At 37.5% G+C, this 19435-nt stretch overlaps 1 protein-coding gene across 1 annotated transcript; it reads right to left on the bottom strand.

Moving 5' to 3' along the window:
• Nucleotides 1-5310: 5310 nt before the first annotated feature.
• On the bottom strand, nucleotides 5311-6813 carry Myf6 (myogenic factor 6). Its single transcript, XM_076853153.1, has 3 exons — nucleotides 6240-6813; nucleotides 5869-5959; nucleotides 5311-5628 (listed from the first exon to the last, which is right to left on the bottom strand). Exons 1-3 carry the CDS (start codon nucleotides 6756-6758, stop codon nucleotides 5510-5512), a joined length of 729 nt encoding a protein of 242 aa, XP_076709268.1. The 5' UTR covers nucleotides 6759-6813; the 3' UTR covers nucleotides 5311-5509.
• Nucleotides 6814-19435: the final 12622 nt, after the last annotated feature.

Here is a 19435-nt window from a genome sequence, read left to right as displayed (position 1 = left end):
TGGGAGGCAGTATGCAAGGAAGGAAGGAAACCCCGGCACCCTAAAGAGGACAGGGGATCCCTGATTCAGGGGAGGTTGGCTGGGTTTTTTTTTCTCAGAAGCCAGGGAGGGCAGGAGGGGAAGAAAGAGGGAGGGAGAGGTAATGAGGAACTGGATAAGCATATAGAGGACAAAAGTCCAGTGGAGAAATTGAACAGGAAGCATAGGAAAAGTTCAGATCTGCTTTTAAAGAGACAACTTAGCTGTCAATGTGCCCTCTTCTACCCCCAAATAAAACTAGATTAGATTTTGTATGACATGGAAGAAATGAAAAGATAAGCTGCTTTCCATTATATCTCCAGAGAAGTGAACTTCTTATAGGCAGGGAAAACTCACATTTATTTAATATGTAAACAGGTTTCTAGAAATAATATTCCAACACTGTCTGCTAGGGAAGCCTCCCAGTAAGCAGATGTGGGAAAGAAAGCTCAGCCACACTGCACCCAGCCACCCAGAGTTGAAAATGAATGCCTACCAAGATGCTGGTGAGACAGATGGATAATTCACGTATTTGCAATTTTGGATTTCAGATTCTGAACAAAAACAAATACACGTTTAGTTTTCTAACGACTCAGACTTTTGTAAACAGGCTATAATTGCAGTGACCTATAAGATTACCTCTAAGAAACTGTCAACTTTTGATTTTAGCAGAACCTATGTTAACAAATAAATAAAATAAAATAAGAACTATTGTCGATGGACAGACCACACCATCAAAATGATGTTTATCACTTTTTTCCTAGTAAAATTTGCCCACTGTAGGAATTCTGTATTACTGAAAATTCATCATACTTCTCTTAGTGGGACAAACTAAATATACATAGAAAGATTACATGTGGAAAGATTAATCCATTTCAATTCACTTCTGCCCCTATCAGCAGACCGTATTAACTCCTGGAAAAAGGGAGTTCTTGGGATTTTTGGTTATCATAGATGACTTCACAATATGCTAAGCAATTTCAAACTGCTATTAGCTCTGAGAACCCCAGGGCACACCTAAGTAAACACATTAGTACCTGCCAGAGCTGTTGGAAGAATTTGTGGAGAAGACAGCTGAGGAAGACATTGGCCTCTGCTTGAATTCGAAGACTCCCAAGAGAGATCAAAGGAATAAGTTAGGACATTTAGCAGCCTTGAGAGTCCAGAAAGTAGCCAGTTCTTATAGCATTATCTTTTGTTCCAGCACATGGCATAGCCATTCCATCTCACAGAGTGACTCTGAAATCAGCTTGCAGAAAAATTGCTTTTTTTGCAGACTGAATCCTGTAGGACCAAGGATCATCTTTTACAAGTTAAGTTAGTTTGTGGGAATGACTGGAGGGGCCTGTGGGAAGATACCATATAATTGCTAATTTACAAATGCATAGAATTAGACAATGAGACATTCAAAGTTTAAAAAAATATATTTTTTAAAAAAATTTTCCTAAGTGGTGTTGTGGGAAGGGGGTTTTAAAATGAAGAAATGGGATATGGTATTACTAAGTAAAGCACAAATGGTAAATTCTTTTAACTAAAGAATGTCTTTTTAAGGATAAAGTTTACTTTTAACATAGCAAGTTTGCTCTGCAGCCTCAAGAGTAGTTGGGAACACTGAATTTATGTACCCTTCCCACCCAAAAAACATACAAAAGAGTTTGGAAGAAAAGGGAGACCACTTGGCATAACTGGATTTCCACAATATTCAGGTTTGGAATTCAATGATCCAGATATTATGATTGAAGTTAGTTTGAGAAAACTTGTATTCGATGTTCCACAAATTATTTCTATAGTTGTATAACAGAAAATCACTCATTACTTCATACCTGAAAACTGTGTATATGTCTCTGGAAAAGAGGCTCTGATTCAATCCCAAATGGCTTATCTTTACCAAGTTATTATGTCTCGATTTTTCTGCTTCCACAGCCCTGTTTGTTTTGGCTTTGGCCTTGGTAAAGATTATCATCATTAATATCAAACAAAAACATTTTAATTGCAAACACACCAAGGATTTCTTTGGAAATCCACTGTCAGCTACAGCAGTGGAGGTCACACAAAGTCTTTGGGAAATATTTGCTCTATTTAACGAAGAGACTTCCATAGGCAAACGGATTCCAAACAATTTCTCAAGTTACCTAGCTAGCTAAGAAAGATAGAGAGGATTTGGTTTGCAAAGACTGAATAAAATCTATCAACAAGCAAAGTCCATGACTTAATAAAAGCATTCTGTTGCTGAGCAGTTTTAAGAGAAATCTTATTATAAATATATATGCAATTGTAAAGTAAATGAATTCACCTCATCAATTAAAACATTTTATTTCAGTTGTGTAATGAAGTTGATTCTTTAAAATATAGGTATATGTGTGTATGTATATATATGTGTGTGTGTGTGCGCACGCATGCACACACACACACACTCACACACACACACACACACACACACATACACACATTTTAGAGCAAGTCTTCAGGGAAAAAAAATCCAGATATATAATATGGATATTATTGGGAACATATGCAACTGGCACATATTCACACATATTTTGGTTGGATAATGTGACTGGTAAATGTTTCTAAGTTTAATTTAACAATGTCTTAATAAGGTTAAAAGTCAGGTTTCATTTCCCAATTTTTCTCTGCCAGCCTCAATAGTAGTTGAGAACATTGAATGTCTGTATTCCCTGCACCCCAAAATCACATGAAAGAGTTTATTTTTTAAAAATAATGTAACTTCTCTAACTTGCAGTTCACTAGCTAACCACTCTTGAGAAAGAACTTTTGGAAAACAACTGTCAAAGACCACCAAATTACTCTATAGACCATAAAGTTTTCCACGTTAATTTCCCAAAGCTTCTCTTGTAAGGTACCTGGTAGTTGAGGGTAGGACCTTGCAGCCATCTGGGCTTTATACTTGCCACATGGAAGGACCTCGCTATTCCAAAGGATCATCTTCTCTAAAATAGACATAACAACAGTACCTCTCTCTGGCTGGTTGATGAAAGATTATGAGTCAATGTGGAAAATACTAAGAATGGCTCATTCACATTGTCCCAGTTCTCTTTGCTATGAATACTTTCCCCAGCCAGAGCCAGCAAAGGCTGAAGGAACTGGGACCTATGGTGGAAGAAAAACCTTTTGATGGTCAATTTAGATTTACTAATGAAAAATAAAGTGATCTGGCATCTGGAACTTATTTTGTACACTATTTTGGCTTAGCACTTTATATGTGTATCTCAGTGCATCTTTGCAACTCCAGGAATCAGGCCCTGTTGTCCTCATTATTTTGTAAATGAAGAAGTAGGCCCAAGAAGCAGCAGTGACTAGCCCAGGGCTACACAGTAGCAGCCTGAATTTAATCTAGGTAGTCCACCTCCTCCAGAGGCTCCATGGTTTGCATCCTTAAACTTCCTGCCTGCTTCTCTCAAACCTTTAAAAGGGATTATATGTCAATGTCAGTTTCCTCTATGAACTATTCTGTGTTTTATAAGTAGCATGTTCTAACCACCAAGTGCACTACTGGATCTCCCCTCTCTGCATTCTAAAAGTATTTGAGAAGAAACTGCATTTATCCATATGCTCAGAAGACTAACTACAGTCTGAGCACACCTCAATTCAGAAAATTCTAAATCAGAAATGTTCTTAAATCCAAACTTTTTGACTGCCTATATGATGCTCAAAAAGTTTCAAATTTTGGAGCATTTGGGATTTTGGAATTGAGGGATTCAGTGTGCTCAACCACAAAGCCTATACAAATATTTCAAAATCTGAAAACATTCGAAATCCAACACACTTCTGGATAAGGAATATTCAATCTGTATTACCCTCAGGAAGGGGGTTTCTCTTCTAAAATGGAAAAGGGGCAAGCTGTATCTCCAGCCTGCAGGGAGCACTACTTGTGGCATTCTCAGGAACTTGTGGGGTGCACAAAAGGAAGATCAGACCTTGGAGTGTTAAGAAGCCAAGTTGAACAGGGAAATACAGCAATGGGTTTGATTTTTTACAACTGTGAGCTGATTGTCAGCTGTGGGGAAGAAAGGGGTAAAGTAAAGGGGTAAGGTAGACATTAAGGGGTGGGGGTAGGAAGTGAAGATAAGCTTTGGAGAATGGAAGGGAGAAGTAGAGGCTTGCTCCTCTTCTCCACTTCACTTCCCACTGTGTTTCTTGGTGGTCTTTTCTTCCTGAAGTTACAGGATAAACAAACCTGGCACACGTTGTAAAATCCTCATGATGAGGAACTCCTGGGGCTTAGAGTCTCTCTGGGGCTCTGCTGTTTGGCCCAGCTAAGAGATTTCATGTGTGTTGTTGTTGTTGTTTTTTGCCCTCAACCATTTAACCCTTTCCCTCTCTTAAAGCAACCCACCCTTCAAAGAAGCCCATCCTTCTTTTATCTTTGTATTTGAAAAACAAATCCAGGCCAAAGAGGCCTTGAGGATATGCCAGTCTGATAGGGACCAGTCTAGTTCAAGAAAACTGTGGAGGAGGCCAGTACAGCCCCCTGGGTACTCAGATCAATGCTGGGAAACAGCCTGCAACATCAAGGAGAGGAAAATAATTTGGATTAAATAAGCTGAAAATCTTTTAGGGAAATCAGCAAAGAATTTTGTTCTGGAATTTCTTGCCAACAAAATTTTACTAGATTGAAAATTCAGTTGTTAACTCTGGGTAAGTAAGCCATACCCAAATCACCAAGTACAGAATGGCAAGAAGAGGAAAAAAGACAAAGAAAAGGAAGAAAGAAACGGGTGCTGATAAAAGGAAAGCGCAGATTCCTTCTGGATACTCTTCACTTCTAATCACAAGTGTAAGATCTATATGAAATATTAAATTACCCGGTTTAAATCAGACAAAAGAAAATTACTCAGTCTGAAAGAAAGCACCCCAATAAATGGGCTTCTGTGGTGTCTAAATTAAAATATGGCTCCTCTTTATTTTTGTACACATGCCCTCAAATGTATTTTTCCAGTTGAATCAAATTAAGGCAACCTTGTTCATATAGAAACTTATTTTTAATATTACAATACCAGGATCCTCACACATTTTATATACAATCCATCAGTCCACATTTAAAATATACTTCTTAAGTTTACATAAAAAAATGAACGTACTAAGACTATATACAAAAGTACATTAAGTACCACTAACATTAACGTTCCCACTTTAGACAGGAATGAACTTCTTTCGCACGTGGCACAAAGGATCGCCCGTAATAAAAGTTAATATATTACAAAACCAACCAAACAAAAACAAAACAGGGATGCTAGACCTAAGGCACTCGTGCGGTTCCAAAAAAAAAAAAAAAAAAAAAAAAAAAAATAGAAGCCCAAAGCCAAAAGGCCCTTTCGTTTGAGTTTGAACAAGTTTCTTTATGAATATGTCTCCTTCCCTTTCCTAAAATCTGGGGTCTGGGTGTCTAAATGGTAATGCAATGTGACCTAATCTAAAGGATTAGGTGGAGAAGGAGTCTTCCTGCTGCGTGGAACGCGCCGGCCCAGAGTTACTTTTCCACCACCTCCTCTACGCAAGGGAGTTTGCGTTCCTCGGAGGAAATACTATCCACAATGGAAGAAAGGCACCGAAGGCTGCTGGAGGCCGACGAATCAACGTTTGCTCCTCCTGAACACAGGAAACAAATAGGAACACACACCAACAATGCACCGTGTAAGGAAGAAGCAGGCAGCTCCGTGCCCCGCCAGGAGGCCCCTTTGACAGCGCGAGAAGACCACGTTCCTGCGCTCTGAGAGCGCGGTTCTAGCAGGACGCGCCCCTGCGCTCACTTCTGAGTCCGGAGCGAACACCCCAGCTCCCTCCCGGGATGCTCTCTAGCGCAGCCCAGTGCCCTCCCTTTTACTTTACCTTCCTTAGCAGTTATCACGAGCCCCCTGGAATGATCCGAAACACTTGGCCACTGGGAGCTGCAGGTGCGCAGGAAATCCGCACCCTCAAGCTGGAGGGAAAACCAAAGCAACAGATTAGGAAAGAAACAAATTCCGGGGGAGGGGGGCCTTCTGGGGGTGTCTCCTCTGCTTCCTTGGGCCGGGTACGCATTTCCTGCCTATTGGAGCGACCTGGTCGTCTTGGGTCACTGGGGGTTCATCTAGAGAGGGAACGGGAGGGGCAGGCAAGAAAGGAGTAAGGGAAGAGACTCAGCAGCTGGAAGTTAAGGCCCCGCGGAAGGCGTTTAATCAGCCTTTACATTTCCCTCCCCGGCAGCATCTGGGGCTTACAATTTCTTGCTTGGGTCTGTAGCTGAAGGGGTCCACCCCTAGCTCCTGCATTTTATCCTGCTGATCTAATCGGTGCAGCAGGTCCTGCAGCCGCTCAATGTAGCTGATGGCGCTCCGCAGAATCTCTACTTTGGGCAGCCTCTGGTTGGGGTTGGCTACAGTTCGCCGCTTCAGTGCCTCGAAGGCCTCGTTGATTTTCTTTAGCCGCCTCCTCTCGCGCAGAGTGGCGGCTTTCCGACGGTCGGTGGGGGCAGACTTTTTCTTGCACGTCTTACAAGCCCAGATCAGACATTGGCCGGGGCAGTGGGGAGGCTGCAGGCCTGGGGGTGCCAGTACATGCTCCTCTCCGCTGCTGTCGCTCCCGGCTTCTGGGGGCATTTGGTCCTGGCAGGGAGATAGGGTACCATCACTCCCTGGATACAAAGGAGAGCCCTCTGCTACTTCTAACGGCTGCAGGGTAACATTTTCCCCGTCCAAGTAGAAGAAATAGGAGCCAGTTTCAAAAAGGTCCATCATCATGTTCTCCTCCTTGGCCTCTGACTCGATCTGAACTGGGTGATGGACTCAAAACCCAGAGGAACCACCCAGATGGCATTTAATTAGTGCGGTGACATAAGTCGACCCAGCTTTATATATAGTAGCTCCTGAAACTCAATCCAACTTTTAGCTGTCATGGAGCATCAGTCTCCCAATGTGACTGCAGCTAGTGCTCTCTAGAACATCTAGTTTGAAAGAAAACTGAGACGTGTCGCCACCCAGAGTGAAGTGACAGTCTATATGAGGAACAGGTTAAACCAAAATACAAGAGAGAATCCCGTAATTTAAGCAAAGCCTCGAACACTTCCATTTTGGTCAGTTTAGACACCAACCTGCTTACAAGACAACTTCAAAACAACTGGGGATTAACACTGCCCCATTCCCCTCCCCCTGGGCTCATCTGAATTCTAAGTATAGACTCATGGTGAAAGATTTCAAAGGCAATAGCCATTGCTCCAAAATAGCTTGGTTAATATTTGCAGTGTGGTTCAGCTCTTTCCTCTCTCCTGCCTGTCAAAAAGATGTTATTCCTGTGATTAAAACCATTACAGTCCTTCAAAGGTTACACATGACTTTCAGGCTTCAGCCTCTATAGGAGCAGGTAAATAATCTCTTTCCTCTCTTTACTAAAATGTAAGATAAGTTGGGAGCTAGAAGGGGTGGTTGAAGGGTGCTCTCATATCCCATGCTCTATGAAATGACCCTCTGGATTCTTCCATAGACACCCTTCTCCTTGGCTACCTTTTTTTTTTTTTTAAATGGAGAGGGGCAACCAAGATCTGAATTCTGTTTCCTTCCATGGAGAGCAGTAGGACATATGAAGTAAGGGATGAGACAGAGAATGGAATACATGTAATAACCCCTCAAAAATAGTTTTAGTGAAGATAGGACTCACCCAGAGCTACCTGATATTTTTGGGATGCACCTGTGGCCTCCTCCAAGGTACTTCTGTTATGGCTCCTGTTCTACACACTGGGTGCTCACTGCTTTTTCTTTGGCATTCTTGCTATCCATCTACTACCGATAAGTTGTTTAATAGGATTCATATGAGAAAGGTAGTAACCAAGGCACAAGCAGGGTTATAGATTTTTTTTAAAATTATTGCAGCTTGTCCATGGTCCACCACACACACTCACACTCACACACACATACAGTTCTTCGTGAGGCAGAACACAAAAGGTGAAGTGCAAGGGCCCTAGATTCCAAAGGACTCTCTTCAAGGCCCTTAGGACTTTGTATTTATGTGCCCATGTGTACGTACTAGGTCTTGATTTTCTTTGAGGTAATAGTGGTTGACCTACAAAGTTTGGGTAAGGTCTCAGTCAAACAATGTCATGCATGCGAGGCATATAGCATATTGCTGTTTGATGAACATCAGTTTTCATTTATAGTATAAAGCTGTGTTAGGGCTAAGACCAATTCTTATGAAGGAAAAAAAGGTACAGCTGTTGGAAAGGTTTATTCTCTCTCTCTCTCTCTCTCTCTTTGTTGTTGTTCTCTCTCTTCCTTTTGTTTAATGTTATTTCCTCCCCTCAAACTCTGGAAGGACTCCCTCTATTGATAAGTGGCCCTTGGGATGACAGTCAACCTTGGTTTTGGCCTTTATAGTCATTGCCTGAAAAACCAGATGGAAAAGGTCTTATTATTCTTCCTCCAGGAGTCATGATTTCAGATTATTTTCCCTATCACTTTGTCTCCTTTAAATAGAGTGAAGATAATGCAAGAAATCAACTGTTAGTCAATTTAGGAACCAGAAAAAGTTTTAACTCAAGTTGTTTATTCCAGAAGGCAACTCCTCACAATCTCTATTGACTTTGGATGTTAAGTTTTGATATTTTGGGCTGTTTTATGGTGGTTGTTTATTATTATTATTATTATTATTATTATTATTTAGCTGCAAAATTCCTTATCAATCCTGAGAACTGTTCTTAGGATTTTGAAAATGTAGGAAGCACAGGGAAGAGCAGCAAGAAATCAGTACTTCTTTTGTGATATTTTCTTCCATTTTCATCAGTCCTTGCTTGCTAAAGTCATTAAGACTGTAGAGGAAAGGCTTCAACAGCCCAGGGTAAAATTGAACATTTGTTATGGAAAATGAGTGTGCGCTCTTAGCATAGATTATGCTGCCTCTTATAAAAAGTTATTTTTTTCACCAGCAAAAGTATATAGCATTGTTGTTCAAATAATTAATGACTGAAATGCATTTGTTCAATATTACTAGTCACTAAGTGTCGGAGAAGTGTTGTGGGTGTTCAGGATAATGCAGTAGACTACCAATTCCTCTTCTCATGGAATAGGACTCTAGAGGGAGGAGTGAAATTTGACGGAGGCAAACAATGGAGAAATAGCCTTGAAATTGAAATAGGGACACGGAAAGCCCAGAATAGAGTTGCTTTTGGCCTATGAAGACTCAGTGAACTCTAATGTCAAAGCCTTATATTTTCATCTATAAAATTAATATAATGACAAAAAATGTCCACCCTCTCAAGGTTTGTTATGAAGATATTCTATTTTTTTAAAAATCTGAAATCACTTAAAAAATAGAGCACATTTGGGGAGAGCAAGGTGTAGCAGGGAAAAGTTGATTAATGGGGTAGTAAGTTATAGTTAGGAGCAAGAAGTTCTAGTGAGCTATTGCATGGATGGATGACTTAAGATAGTAATAGTGAAGTGTACATTTCAAAAGGCTACAGGAAAGAATTTAAAAATTTTCACCATGTTATAGATTGGATGTGTTTTCTCTCCAAAGCTCATGTGTGAGACATGGCAAGAGTGTTCAGAGGTGAAATGCTTCAATTATGAGAGTTGTGACCTAAACAGTGAGTTAATTCATTGATTTGGATTAACTGGGTTTTAATTGGAGTCAGGTAGGGTGTGGCAAGAGGAGGTAGGTCACTGGGGGGTGAGCCTTTGGGGTTTATATTTTTTCCCTGGTGAGAAGAGCTCTGCTTCTTGTTTGCCATGTCCTGAGCTGCTTTCCTCCTCCATGCCCTTCTGCCATGATGTTCTGCCTCATCTTGAGCCCAGAGCGATGGAGTTGGCCATCTATGGACTGAGACTTCTGAAACCATGAGTCCCAAATAAACTTCCTCCTCTAATTATTCCTATCAGGTCTTTTGCTCATAGCAAGACAAAAACTGATGAAATAATGTGTTTAATGAGATAAATATGTTTAATAGATTTAAAAATTATACAACAAATACATGTATCAAAATATCATGTGGTAATTAATCCATTACTGTGTACAATTTTTTTAAATGTAGCATACTCTATAAAATACTTTTATTACTGAGATTATTGGTACAGAGAAAGATGAGATGTGAAAAGTATAACTATTAAAAGATTTTGAAATTTGGGTAATAAAAGTAACATTGAAGTCACACCATTCTTAGACTTGCCACTGATTTTAAGAGGTATCAGGTAGATGAACAGCATGAACCTGCTAAAAAATTTGAATGTTTTCCCTTTCCCCTTTTAGTTTCCTTCGTTCAGGTTTTCTCACTAGAGAAAAACCCAGGAGCAATCTCCTGGAGAAAAGTGTCTCTTTTTCTGTGTAAAGTCTACCTTTACCTGCTGAATTGCTGTGCCTTACTAAATCACAAAGCTCTTTTCCCAACATACTCTAGCACTCGGGGCAGTAAAAGTAGGTTTAGTATTCACGTTGGTTTACACAGAGTCTCCCCTTGTTGTTGTTGTTTTGAGACTTGAGGGAAGAATGTGGGAGGAGAGAACACAGAAAAGGCAGCTTGGGAAACAGCCATTCTTTATTAGATTAGCTCAATGGGAAAATACGCACTGATTCCAAACAACCAATTTATGAACTCTTGGAACTCAAACTGTTTACAAAATGTGAGATGCCTGTAATTGCAATTAGACTATTTCTAAGCAGAACTTGGGAGGCACAGATCTTGAGATGTGGTCACAACAGGTTTATATTCACCAAATCCTCCAAGCTTTAAATAGTTAAAATGTATTTTTAAAAAATTATGTGAAAAGTAGATGATAATTAGGGAATAATTGTATTATCAGTAATAAACTGCTCCCAGGGCTAGAGTTCATTCACAATACAATTTGAAAACTAGGTTAAATGACAGAACTGAAATTTTTCAAGTAGTTTACCACTCTATTATTTTATTTCCATAATCTTCAGTAAAGTTTGAGTGTGTCTAATTCATCTCCTTGGAAAGGAGTAGAAAGAAAAAAAACTGTGGTCAGCTTATTAACAATGGATTTTAGCTATGGGATTTAAGAAGAAGTATATGAACAGAGCTTTGGAGCAAAACAAAAATCTAAGTCTGAAGCATTTTTAATTACGTGTCCCAAGCCTCTCAGTTTTATGAGGTCAAATGGCATATACTAGTCATATCCACAAGCTTGTTAGCATGAAATGAAATAATACATCTTGACTCTATAATATGGAATATACACATAGCAAATATTAGTTCTCAATTTATAAGGCCTCTGATTGGAACACTCACAGTGAACTGAAAAACAGATTTGGTGAGAAAAATGTTTAAGATAAATCAAGGACTCATTTAAGTTAATGTTATCATGGAAGTGAAAATATTAAACTAGTGATTCTAATTAGAGTGTTTCATGGTGTTTAAGTTTCATTAAATTTCCAATTTATGGAGAGAAAATGACACTAGCTTAAAGTCATACAAACGAATAACCGAGTTAGTAATTTGGAAGGAAAGGAACACAATCCTCTCAAAGTGTATAACAGCAGAGAGTCTCTTCGGCATGGGAAATTGGAGGTGGGATGGTTTGGGGACAGAAGCTTCTGAGATCTGGGTTTGGTATTTCTAGGGAGCAAAGTTGAAACTTTGGGGAAAATCTTTGTGTTGGAATGGTCATGACCGGAGAAGGCAGCTCAAGGAAGAAACATTCAGAGACATTGGTGAGAGCTCGTCAAAAATGGTGAAGATATTTGCGGGTGTTATATCTAGAGGATTTGGCTCTATTGTTACATAGGTGGTTCAAAAAAAAAAAAAAAAAAAAGCATTTTCAGTCATTAGCTGAGAAAATAGAACTGAATGCCAAAGCAAAAATGATTATGGTTTTTCAGCTATGTAAAGAGAAAAAAAGAAAGAAAGGGTGGTAGAAAAAAGAAGAAAAAAGAATGAACAGAGCTCAGTCAAGCCTGCCAAGAGAGGGGTCAGCTAGCAAGGACAGTGAGTGGCCCTAAAGAGTAAAAAGGTAGAGGAAGGGCCTGCTGACTGAAAGGCAGAATTCAGAAGAGGCAGATTAGTACTCTAAACTCGTGGCTACTAAATGAGTAACATGAACCCATGCACCTGTAACCTACCCAATCTGCAGACAGTTTGTGCCCAGAGATTCCCAAACATTGTGGTAAAAATAGTCTCCCACTTAGACTGACAGAAAGTTTGAGTCACTTCAGGGGAGGCGGGGCAGGGCACAAATCAAGAAGAGAAAAAGGAAAGATATTAATGGCGAATCCTCTGCCATCTCCAGATGGAGGCAGTGAGAAGTTACACATGGAAATGGGGCTGGACCCTGGACTACTGACTGGGGAGGGCTTTGGTTGCAAGACGTGCTGTGGAACAACCTTTTACCAACAGCTCCAAAGAAATGAGTCTAGGACCATGAGGCTATTCTATAGATCTTTCTAGAAAAAGACCACCCCTCAATCCCTTCAACCTGAGAGTAGGAACAAGATTCCACAAAAACCTGTGTTCAGTATATATTCTAGCCTCAAAATGGCACTCGAAAAGGCTACTGCTCATTGTTAATCTCCAAACATGATTCCAGAGAAGGAGCCCATAAATGCTCTTTTACCCAAGAAACTCGCAAACCTGTTTTTTTTTTTTTTTTAAAGGTGGGGGGAGTGGGGGGAAGTCCTCTTCATAAAGCTGCACCTCCCTCCCTGCCCTTTACATTCAGATTTCTGAATTTGAGAGTGGGCCATTATAATTATTCCAGATCAAGAAGTCCTTTCTTGTGAATGACCAGCTGGTACAGGCTTGCTTAGAAGTGAGTGGGTCTGACTTTCAGCACTAAAACGGACAAAATCACAGGCAAATCAGAAAAAAAGTGGTCAAACTATTTTCCAGAAAAACACCATAGAAAAACACATATGGGTCTAGTGTATAGAGTGCAGAATATATAAAGTAAGTTTCTTTCACGAAGTTGCTGTGCTTACATATACAGGATTTGATGTTAAACAGAAATTCTAGGCCCAACTCTGCTACATATTGGTTGTTTGACCACAGGAAAGTTTGTTTTTTTTTTTATTATCATTATTAGTTGTTCAAAACATTACATAGCTCTTGACATATCATATTTCATGCATTTGATTCAAGTGGATTATGAACTCCCATTTTTTCCCCGTATACAGATTGCAGAATCACATCCATTACTCACCCACGTTTTTACATACTACCATACTAGTGTCTGTTGTATTCTGCTGCCTTTCCTATCCTCTACTATCCCCCTCCCCTCCCCTCCCCTCCCATCTTCTCTCTCTACCCCATCTACTGTAATTCATTTCTCTCCCTGTTTTTTTTTTCCCTTTCCCCTCACTTCCTCTTATACGTAATTTTGTATAACGATGAGGGTCTCCTTCCATTTCCATGCAATTTCCCTTCTCTCTCCCTTTCCCTCCCACCTCTCGTCCCACAGGCAAGTTTTATAACTTCTCTAAGTCCCAGTTAACTAGCCTGTAAAATGAAAACCACATCACTCTCTAAGGTTATTTCAAAGATTAAAACAATTTTATTAAAACACAATATACAACATATACTAAGCATTCCATACAAATAAATATTATGTCATTTAACCCATAATTGAAGAAAAGAAAAAAACATCTATTATCTATCCCAATAAATCAAACTTTTTTTACTTATTTCCCAAATAAACAGAATTTTATTTAATATCATTAAATGTAAATTTTTATATTATATAATTTTATTTAAATATAATTCTTAGACAATATTATATGTTTATACATCCTTTTTCACTTAAAATATTACATAAACATTTTCCATGGTGCTGTATACAGCTAATATTGAAAATGTCTAAGATATATGGAATGATTTTTCTATGTTGTTTAAATCTTTTTAAAATGAAGTGAGCTGCAATATTTATATGATCCAAATTACGGAAGTGCCTGATGTTACTATCTTGCTAAGTTAGACAGATGTCTCTAGTATAGAAGAGTTAGCCAAGTATTTTGTTACAGTCCTCCAACTGGCTGGTTATGACATCCTGCCTAAAATGGTTGGTGCTTTAATGCTTATGTCAGTGTCTGCTGTGACAAATAGTCACCACTGTACAAACACATTATTCCATTACATTTCTCTACCAGTTTGGAAAAAAAAAATAGTTGTATAATCTTATAGATCTCACATTTTTTCAAAAGGCCAGATATTTTTGTGTATGGATAATACATGTTAGTTTTTATGTTAGTAAGTGATATAAGGATGCCAAAAATTGTACTATATTCATCTTGCATATAATCTGGAACTTTTTAAGTATAAATTATATTCAGCATGTCAGTGATCATGGGAAGATTAATCATATTAAATTTTATGCCCCTTGATTTCATGGATTCGTGATAGCCGTTGGGATATTAGGAAAGCTTTGCTATATAATTTTACAATATAAGAATATTTTTTTAGACCCTTTAAATTTATATTCTCATTTTCTTCTTTAAATTTAAGCTATCATGAGTGATACACTGCTTGAATTATAGTAATACCATGTTCAAGAACTGCTGTTTTTAAAGGGAATAGAAGAATGAAAAGCACAACACAGGCATGTATTTTTATTTCATAAAATTCTATCTGTCATTCCACCCTTTAAAAAACCAAACGAAGAAGCAGCCATAGGCCTGTGAAGTGCTTCAAATGAAAGATATCATTGCATCTTCATAATATTTTGCCAAGTATGTTATATAATGGTGTTCATTTTAGAGAAGGAGAAAGCAACACAAAGTCTAGTTATCTATTTACTAAAAGTCGTATTATGAACTAATCTCTGGCTCCTATAGCAATAGTTCATAAAACCAAAAAAAATATTCTTATTCTGAACCTCCTTAGAGTGACCAAAAGAATAGTCTTCAAGGGCAATGAAATTTTAAAGAACTGTTGAGTGTTTATTTGGTTGCTGAGAGGGTAACTTCTGCTTTTTTCTAATTGTATGGTCAAAGAATTGAGTATTGATCACTGATAGTTAAGATTAGGACCTGTGTACTGTCCCATTAAGAAATAGTGATGCAATGATATTTTCTACATATACTATCATGTACATACAGCCTGTCCCAGATTGCACCAAGTAGATGTTTGGGGCTGGGGTTGTAGTTCAGTGGCAGAACACTTGCCTCATACGTGTGAAGCACTGAATTCTATCCTCAGCACCACATGAAAAATAAATAAACATCTATAACTAAAAAATAATATATATATTTAAAAAATAGATGTTCAAATTAAGATACTTAAAATACATGATCTATTTCATTATGCTAAAACACAGTGAGAAGCACAAGGTAAAGAGGTGGACTGGTTTAGCACACATTTGTGACAGAATATAAGTGGAGTGGAGAAACCACATTATCCAAGTCCTGAGTTACACAGTGCTCTTTGTCCTATCTTTTTTCCTCCCCAAAGTCTGCCCCACTTACAAAGAGTTACAAGGACCAGGATTGAGGGTGACCAAGGGATGTCAGTAGATGGAAGGTATCTGAACAAATACACAGATGTTCTGAACGCCCAGTACAAAGCTAGTGCTCACCTAATGGAGCATCATTCCAATTGGCCATCACATGGTTTGAGGATATTATGGGATTTTTAAATTATTGGGAAGTGTAAATGCAAATGCAAAAATGGAGACAAAGAGGAAAATAAAACAAATATTGATCTTATCTGTTTCTACAAGAGAGTACATGGAAAAAACAATTCTAGGATTTTTTTGGGAGGGGTTAGTTGTAATTATTAGTGCATGTTAATTGTACAAGAACAGGTTTCATTGTGACATTTCCATCCATGCATATAATGTGCTTTGATTATATCCACCTTCTTTGTCACCCTCTCTGAACACCCATCCTTTCCCCTGGTCCATTTTCCTTCTGTAATGATACCTCTTCTACTTTCATGTTATCTTATACCCCCTAGATTCCACATATGAGAAAAAACATGAGACATTTGTCTTCCTGAGTCTGGCTTATTTTGTTAACCATGATGATCTTCCATTCATGTTTCTGAAAATGACTCAATTTTATTCTTTGTGACTGAATCATTTTCCTTTGTGCGTATATACTGCATTTTCTTTATCTATTCACCTGTTGATGGGCATCTAGGCTTATTCCATTACTTAGCTATGTGAATAGTGCTACATGTGTAAGCAGGTATCTATTGCATACTAACTTTGATTCCTTCAGTACATACCCATGAGTGGTAGAGCTAGATCATATGGTAGTTCTATTTTTAGTTTTAGTTTCTGTTTTCCATAGTGTTTTTGCTAAGTTACATTTCCACCAATAGTATACAATGGTTCCTTTTCCCTAAATCCTTGCCAGCATTTGTTATATTTTATTTTCTCAATAATAGCCATTCTGACTGGGGTAAAATAGAATCTCAATGTAGTTTTGATTTGCATTTCTCTGCAGACTAGAAAAACAATGAGCATTTTTTCATATATTGATTGGTCATTTGCACTTCTTTTGAGAAGTTTCAGTTTAGCTGACTTGCCCATTTATTAAGCGGATTACTAATTTTTTTAATGTCAAATCTTTTGAGTTCTTTATGTATTAATCCTCTTTCAGACAAATAGCTGGCAAAGATTTTCTCCCATTCTGTAAACCATCCCTTAATCTGCTGACTGTTTTCATAGCTGTACATAAGCTTGTTAATTTGATATAATCACATTTATCAAGTCTTGCTGTTATTTTTTAGTTATTAAAGTCCTGTACAGGAAATTGTTGCCTATACCTAATCTTGAGGTTTTCCCCTAATACTTTCAAAGTTTCAAGTCTTACATTAAAGTTTTTGATCTATTTTGAGTTGATTTTTGTATTTAGAACCTTTTTGAAAAGCTTTTATTTTTGAAAGTTTCTCATGATTTAATAGGCTGGAACAAATTAAATCTTAGTATCATGTTTGGATATATTTAGTTTACTAATATAAATTACACTGAATATTTTAACAAAGTATTTCATGAATCATTTATAAAGAAAATCTTTACAATAAATGCCTTTTATATAATGTCCCCTAAAATGGAGATTGAATATGCTTGAAATTTTCAATGACTTTTCAGTTAAACTTTTAGTCAGATTTAATAATCAGGAAAAAAATATTTTTAATTCTTATTACTTCTCATGTTCACAGAATGCAGAGAATTAATTTTATTTAATTTTATTTTTTATTTATTTTTTATTACAAAGCTCTTGACATATCATATTTCATATATTTGATTCAAGTGGATTATGAATAATAGAGAATTAATTTTAAATGAGATTACTATGGAAAAAGGCTAAACTTTAAAACAATTTAGTTCCAAATATTTTAAGTTACTCAGAAACAGGTTAGTTTGTGTCTTTTCTTTTTCAAAGTGGTGGGCACATCAGTCTAAGAATTAACACATAGGCTGAAGGTAAAATTTCTTCCTAAATTTGTTTCCAAGAAAACAGAAGAGCATATACTGTTGAAAATCAGCAAAATGAAGGTACTTACATGGCCCACAATAAAGCAATTCTTTCTGCTAACCACTATAATGTGTACTGTGACAAGCATGACTTCTATGATAAAGTACAGTGTTCTGTTCATACAAACAAGGGCTCTATTAATATGTTTTCCCCAACTCCCCTTCTCACTTCCAAATCCTCTCGGAATTGACACCAACTGTCCATTTTGACACTTGTTCATTAATTTGCTTCCAACCGACCTATTTTCTTCACTCAGCTGTTGCAGTAGTTCAAGGTTTTACAAACTCTCTGATATGCTCTTTGTTGAACATTCTGTGTTCAGAGGACCATCTAACAACACAGTCCTAAAGGATGTCACAGAGTCATTAGCACCGTTTGCCACTTGTTCCATTACCCACTCTCACAAGGAACACTTAAACTTGACCTCTAAAAAAGGGAAATGAGTGAGATCAATTAGTTTTCTCCATCAGAACTTGATGGTCAGGACAGCAGTAGTTCTTACGGATGCTTTGTTTGTCAAGCAGCGTATGTAGTTCCACACACATGCTCTAAGTGTATCCTTTTGGTATATGCCTAATTGCAGACTTTTTGCAGATTTTTTTCCCTTCATTTGGGAACCTTGTGTTCACATGCTGTAGGAGTGAGCGCATTTTGTAGGTGTGGCTGGAAGCACTCACAGATCCCAGGCAAGAGAGAATGATTATCGTATCTCTTTGGGAAACAAGATCAACCTTGCTAATTTTTATTTGTGATCAGGAAAACCCCTCAGTTTGAAGATTAAGAGGCATAGATATGGATAGTATAAGGAATAGTTACAGTTGTGTACATTTGTTTTGTAATAAAATGAAGCTGGACCATGAAGTGGTATGACTTTTCCACGGCACAATAAGCTTTTTCTTGTGTGCCAGATTTTGTTTTGGGTTAGTGAGAAATATCACATCACAAAGAAAGAATGCCAGAATCCAGGGTTACTTTGAGCTTTACCAATCCATTGTGCTCTGCCTGGAAATGTCTATATTTGAGGTTTACCAAAAGTTAGTGATTATCATACAGTTGCTATGCTTAACAATGTTGTAAGTGTGATAAATGATGTTTGATTGTTTTGATATTCTTTTACCATTTTGTTCAGATCAATTAATGAGGTTTAGTCTTCAGATTTTGTATTATGTAATGATGAAATTTCACTAAGAACATACTTTTCTTTAAAAAAAGTAAGTATTTTTTCGATCTTATACATAGGATACTATAATAATTAAACTTCTCATATTTCCAAATATTATTTTTACTTCTTTGAAGATTTGGTATTTTAAATATTTTTTTAAAGATTTTAATAGCTGTTTTTTTTCTTAATCTTATTCGTGTCGATTCACCAAAAAGCTTTTGTTTTGTTTTGTTTTGTTTTGTTTTTTCTGACTTTGAAGAAAATCCCAGATTTCTCAATGGAATAACTAATCTTTTTAAGATTAAAGTGATGATTAAAATCAGGTTTGGGATATATGATAATACCATAATGCTATTTGGGGCAGTGGTAAATTGAACAGTTTTATAAATACATTATCTTAACAATAACCTCAGCATCAGGAAAAAATGAAGTTTGACCATATAAGATCTTATAAGATTAGTATGAATTATTACTGGCTTTTCTGAAGGTGCAGTAATATTGATCTGCCTTCAGAAGAGGGCAACAGGACTTTTCTGGGGCTCTAAGACTTTCCATAGTCTATTAGAGAAAAGGCAAATGATAAAGAGGGAAATAGAAGAGGAGAGGAGGAAGAGGGAGAATAAATGAGGGAGTGAAGGAAAGGCTAGAAGGGGCTAAGACAGCTAGAAGGGCTAGAATGGAGTTGTGGAGTCATTCTTAGCTCAAAATTGACCATTAGACTTTTATCCAAATCAACTCTAAAAACATCTCACAAGATTTTAAAGATCAATGCATAATCTGGATTTATTTAAAATGCTTGGTGTTATTAGATTAAGAGAAAAGACCTTAAGGTATACT

This window comes from Callospermophilus lateralis, chromosome 4 (assembly GCF_048772815.1).
Source record: "Callospermophilus lateralis isolate mCalLat2 chromosome 4, mCalLat2.hap1, whole genome shotgun sequence".
Lineage (NCBI taxonomy): Eukaryota > Metazoa > Chordata > Mammalia > Rodentia > Sciuridae > Callospermophilus > Callospermophilus lateralis.
The sequence above is the reverse complement of the archived record's forward strand: the minus strand, read 5'-3'. Positions and strand labels throughout refer to the sequence as shown.

What these genes read in the sequence shown, in the direction of transcription:
- Myf6 (XM_076853153.1), bottom strand. Translation starts at nt 6,758, where the DNA reads ATGATGATGGACCTTTTTGAAACTGGCTCCTATTTCTTCTACTTGGAC. An exon ending in ACAGACCCAAGCAAGAAATT is followed by an intron (nt 5,960 to 6,239) that starts GTAAGCCCCAGA and finishes TTTTCCCTCCAG; the next exon opens with CTTGAGGGTGCGGATTTCCT. An exon ending in CGTGATAACTGCTAAGGAAG is followed by an intron (nt 5,629 to 5,868) that starts GTAAAGTAAAAG and finishes TCCTGTGTTCAG; the next exon opens with GAGGAGCAAACGTTGATTCG.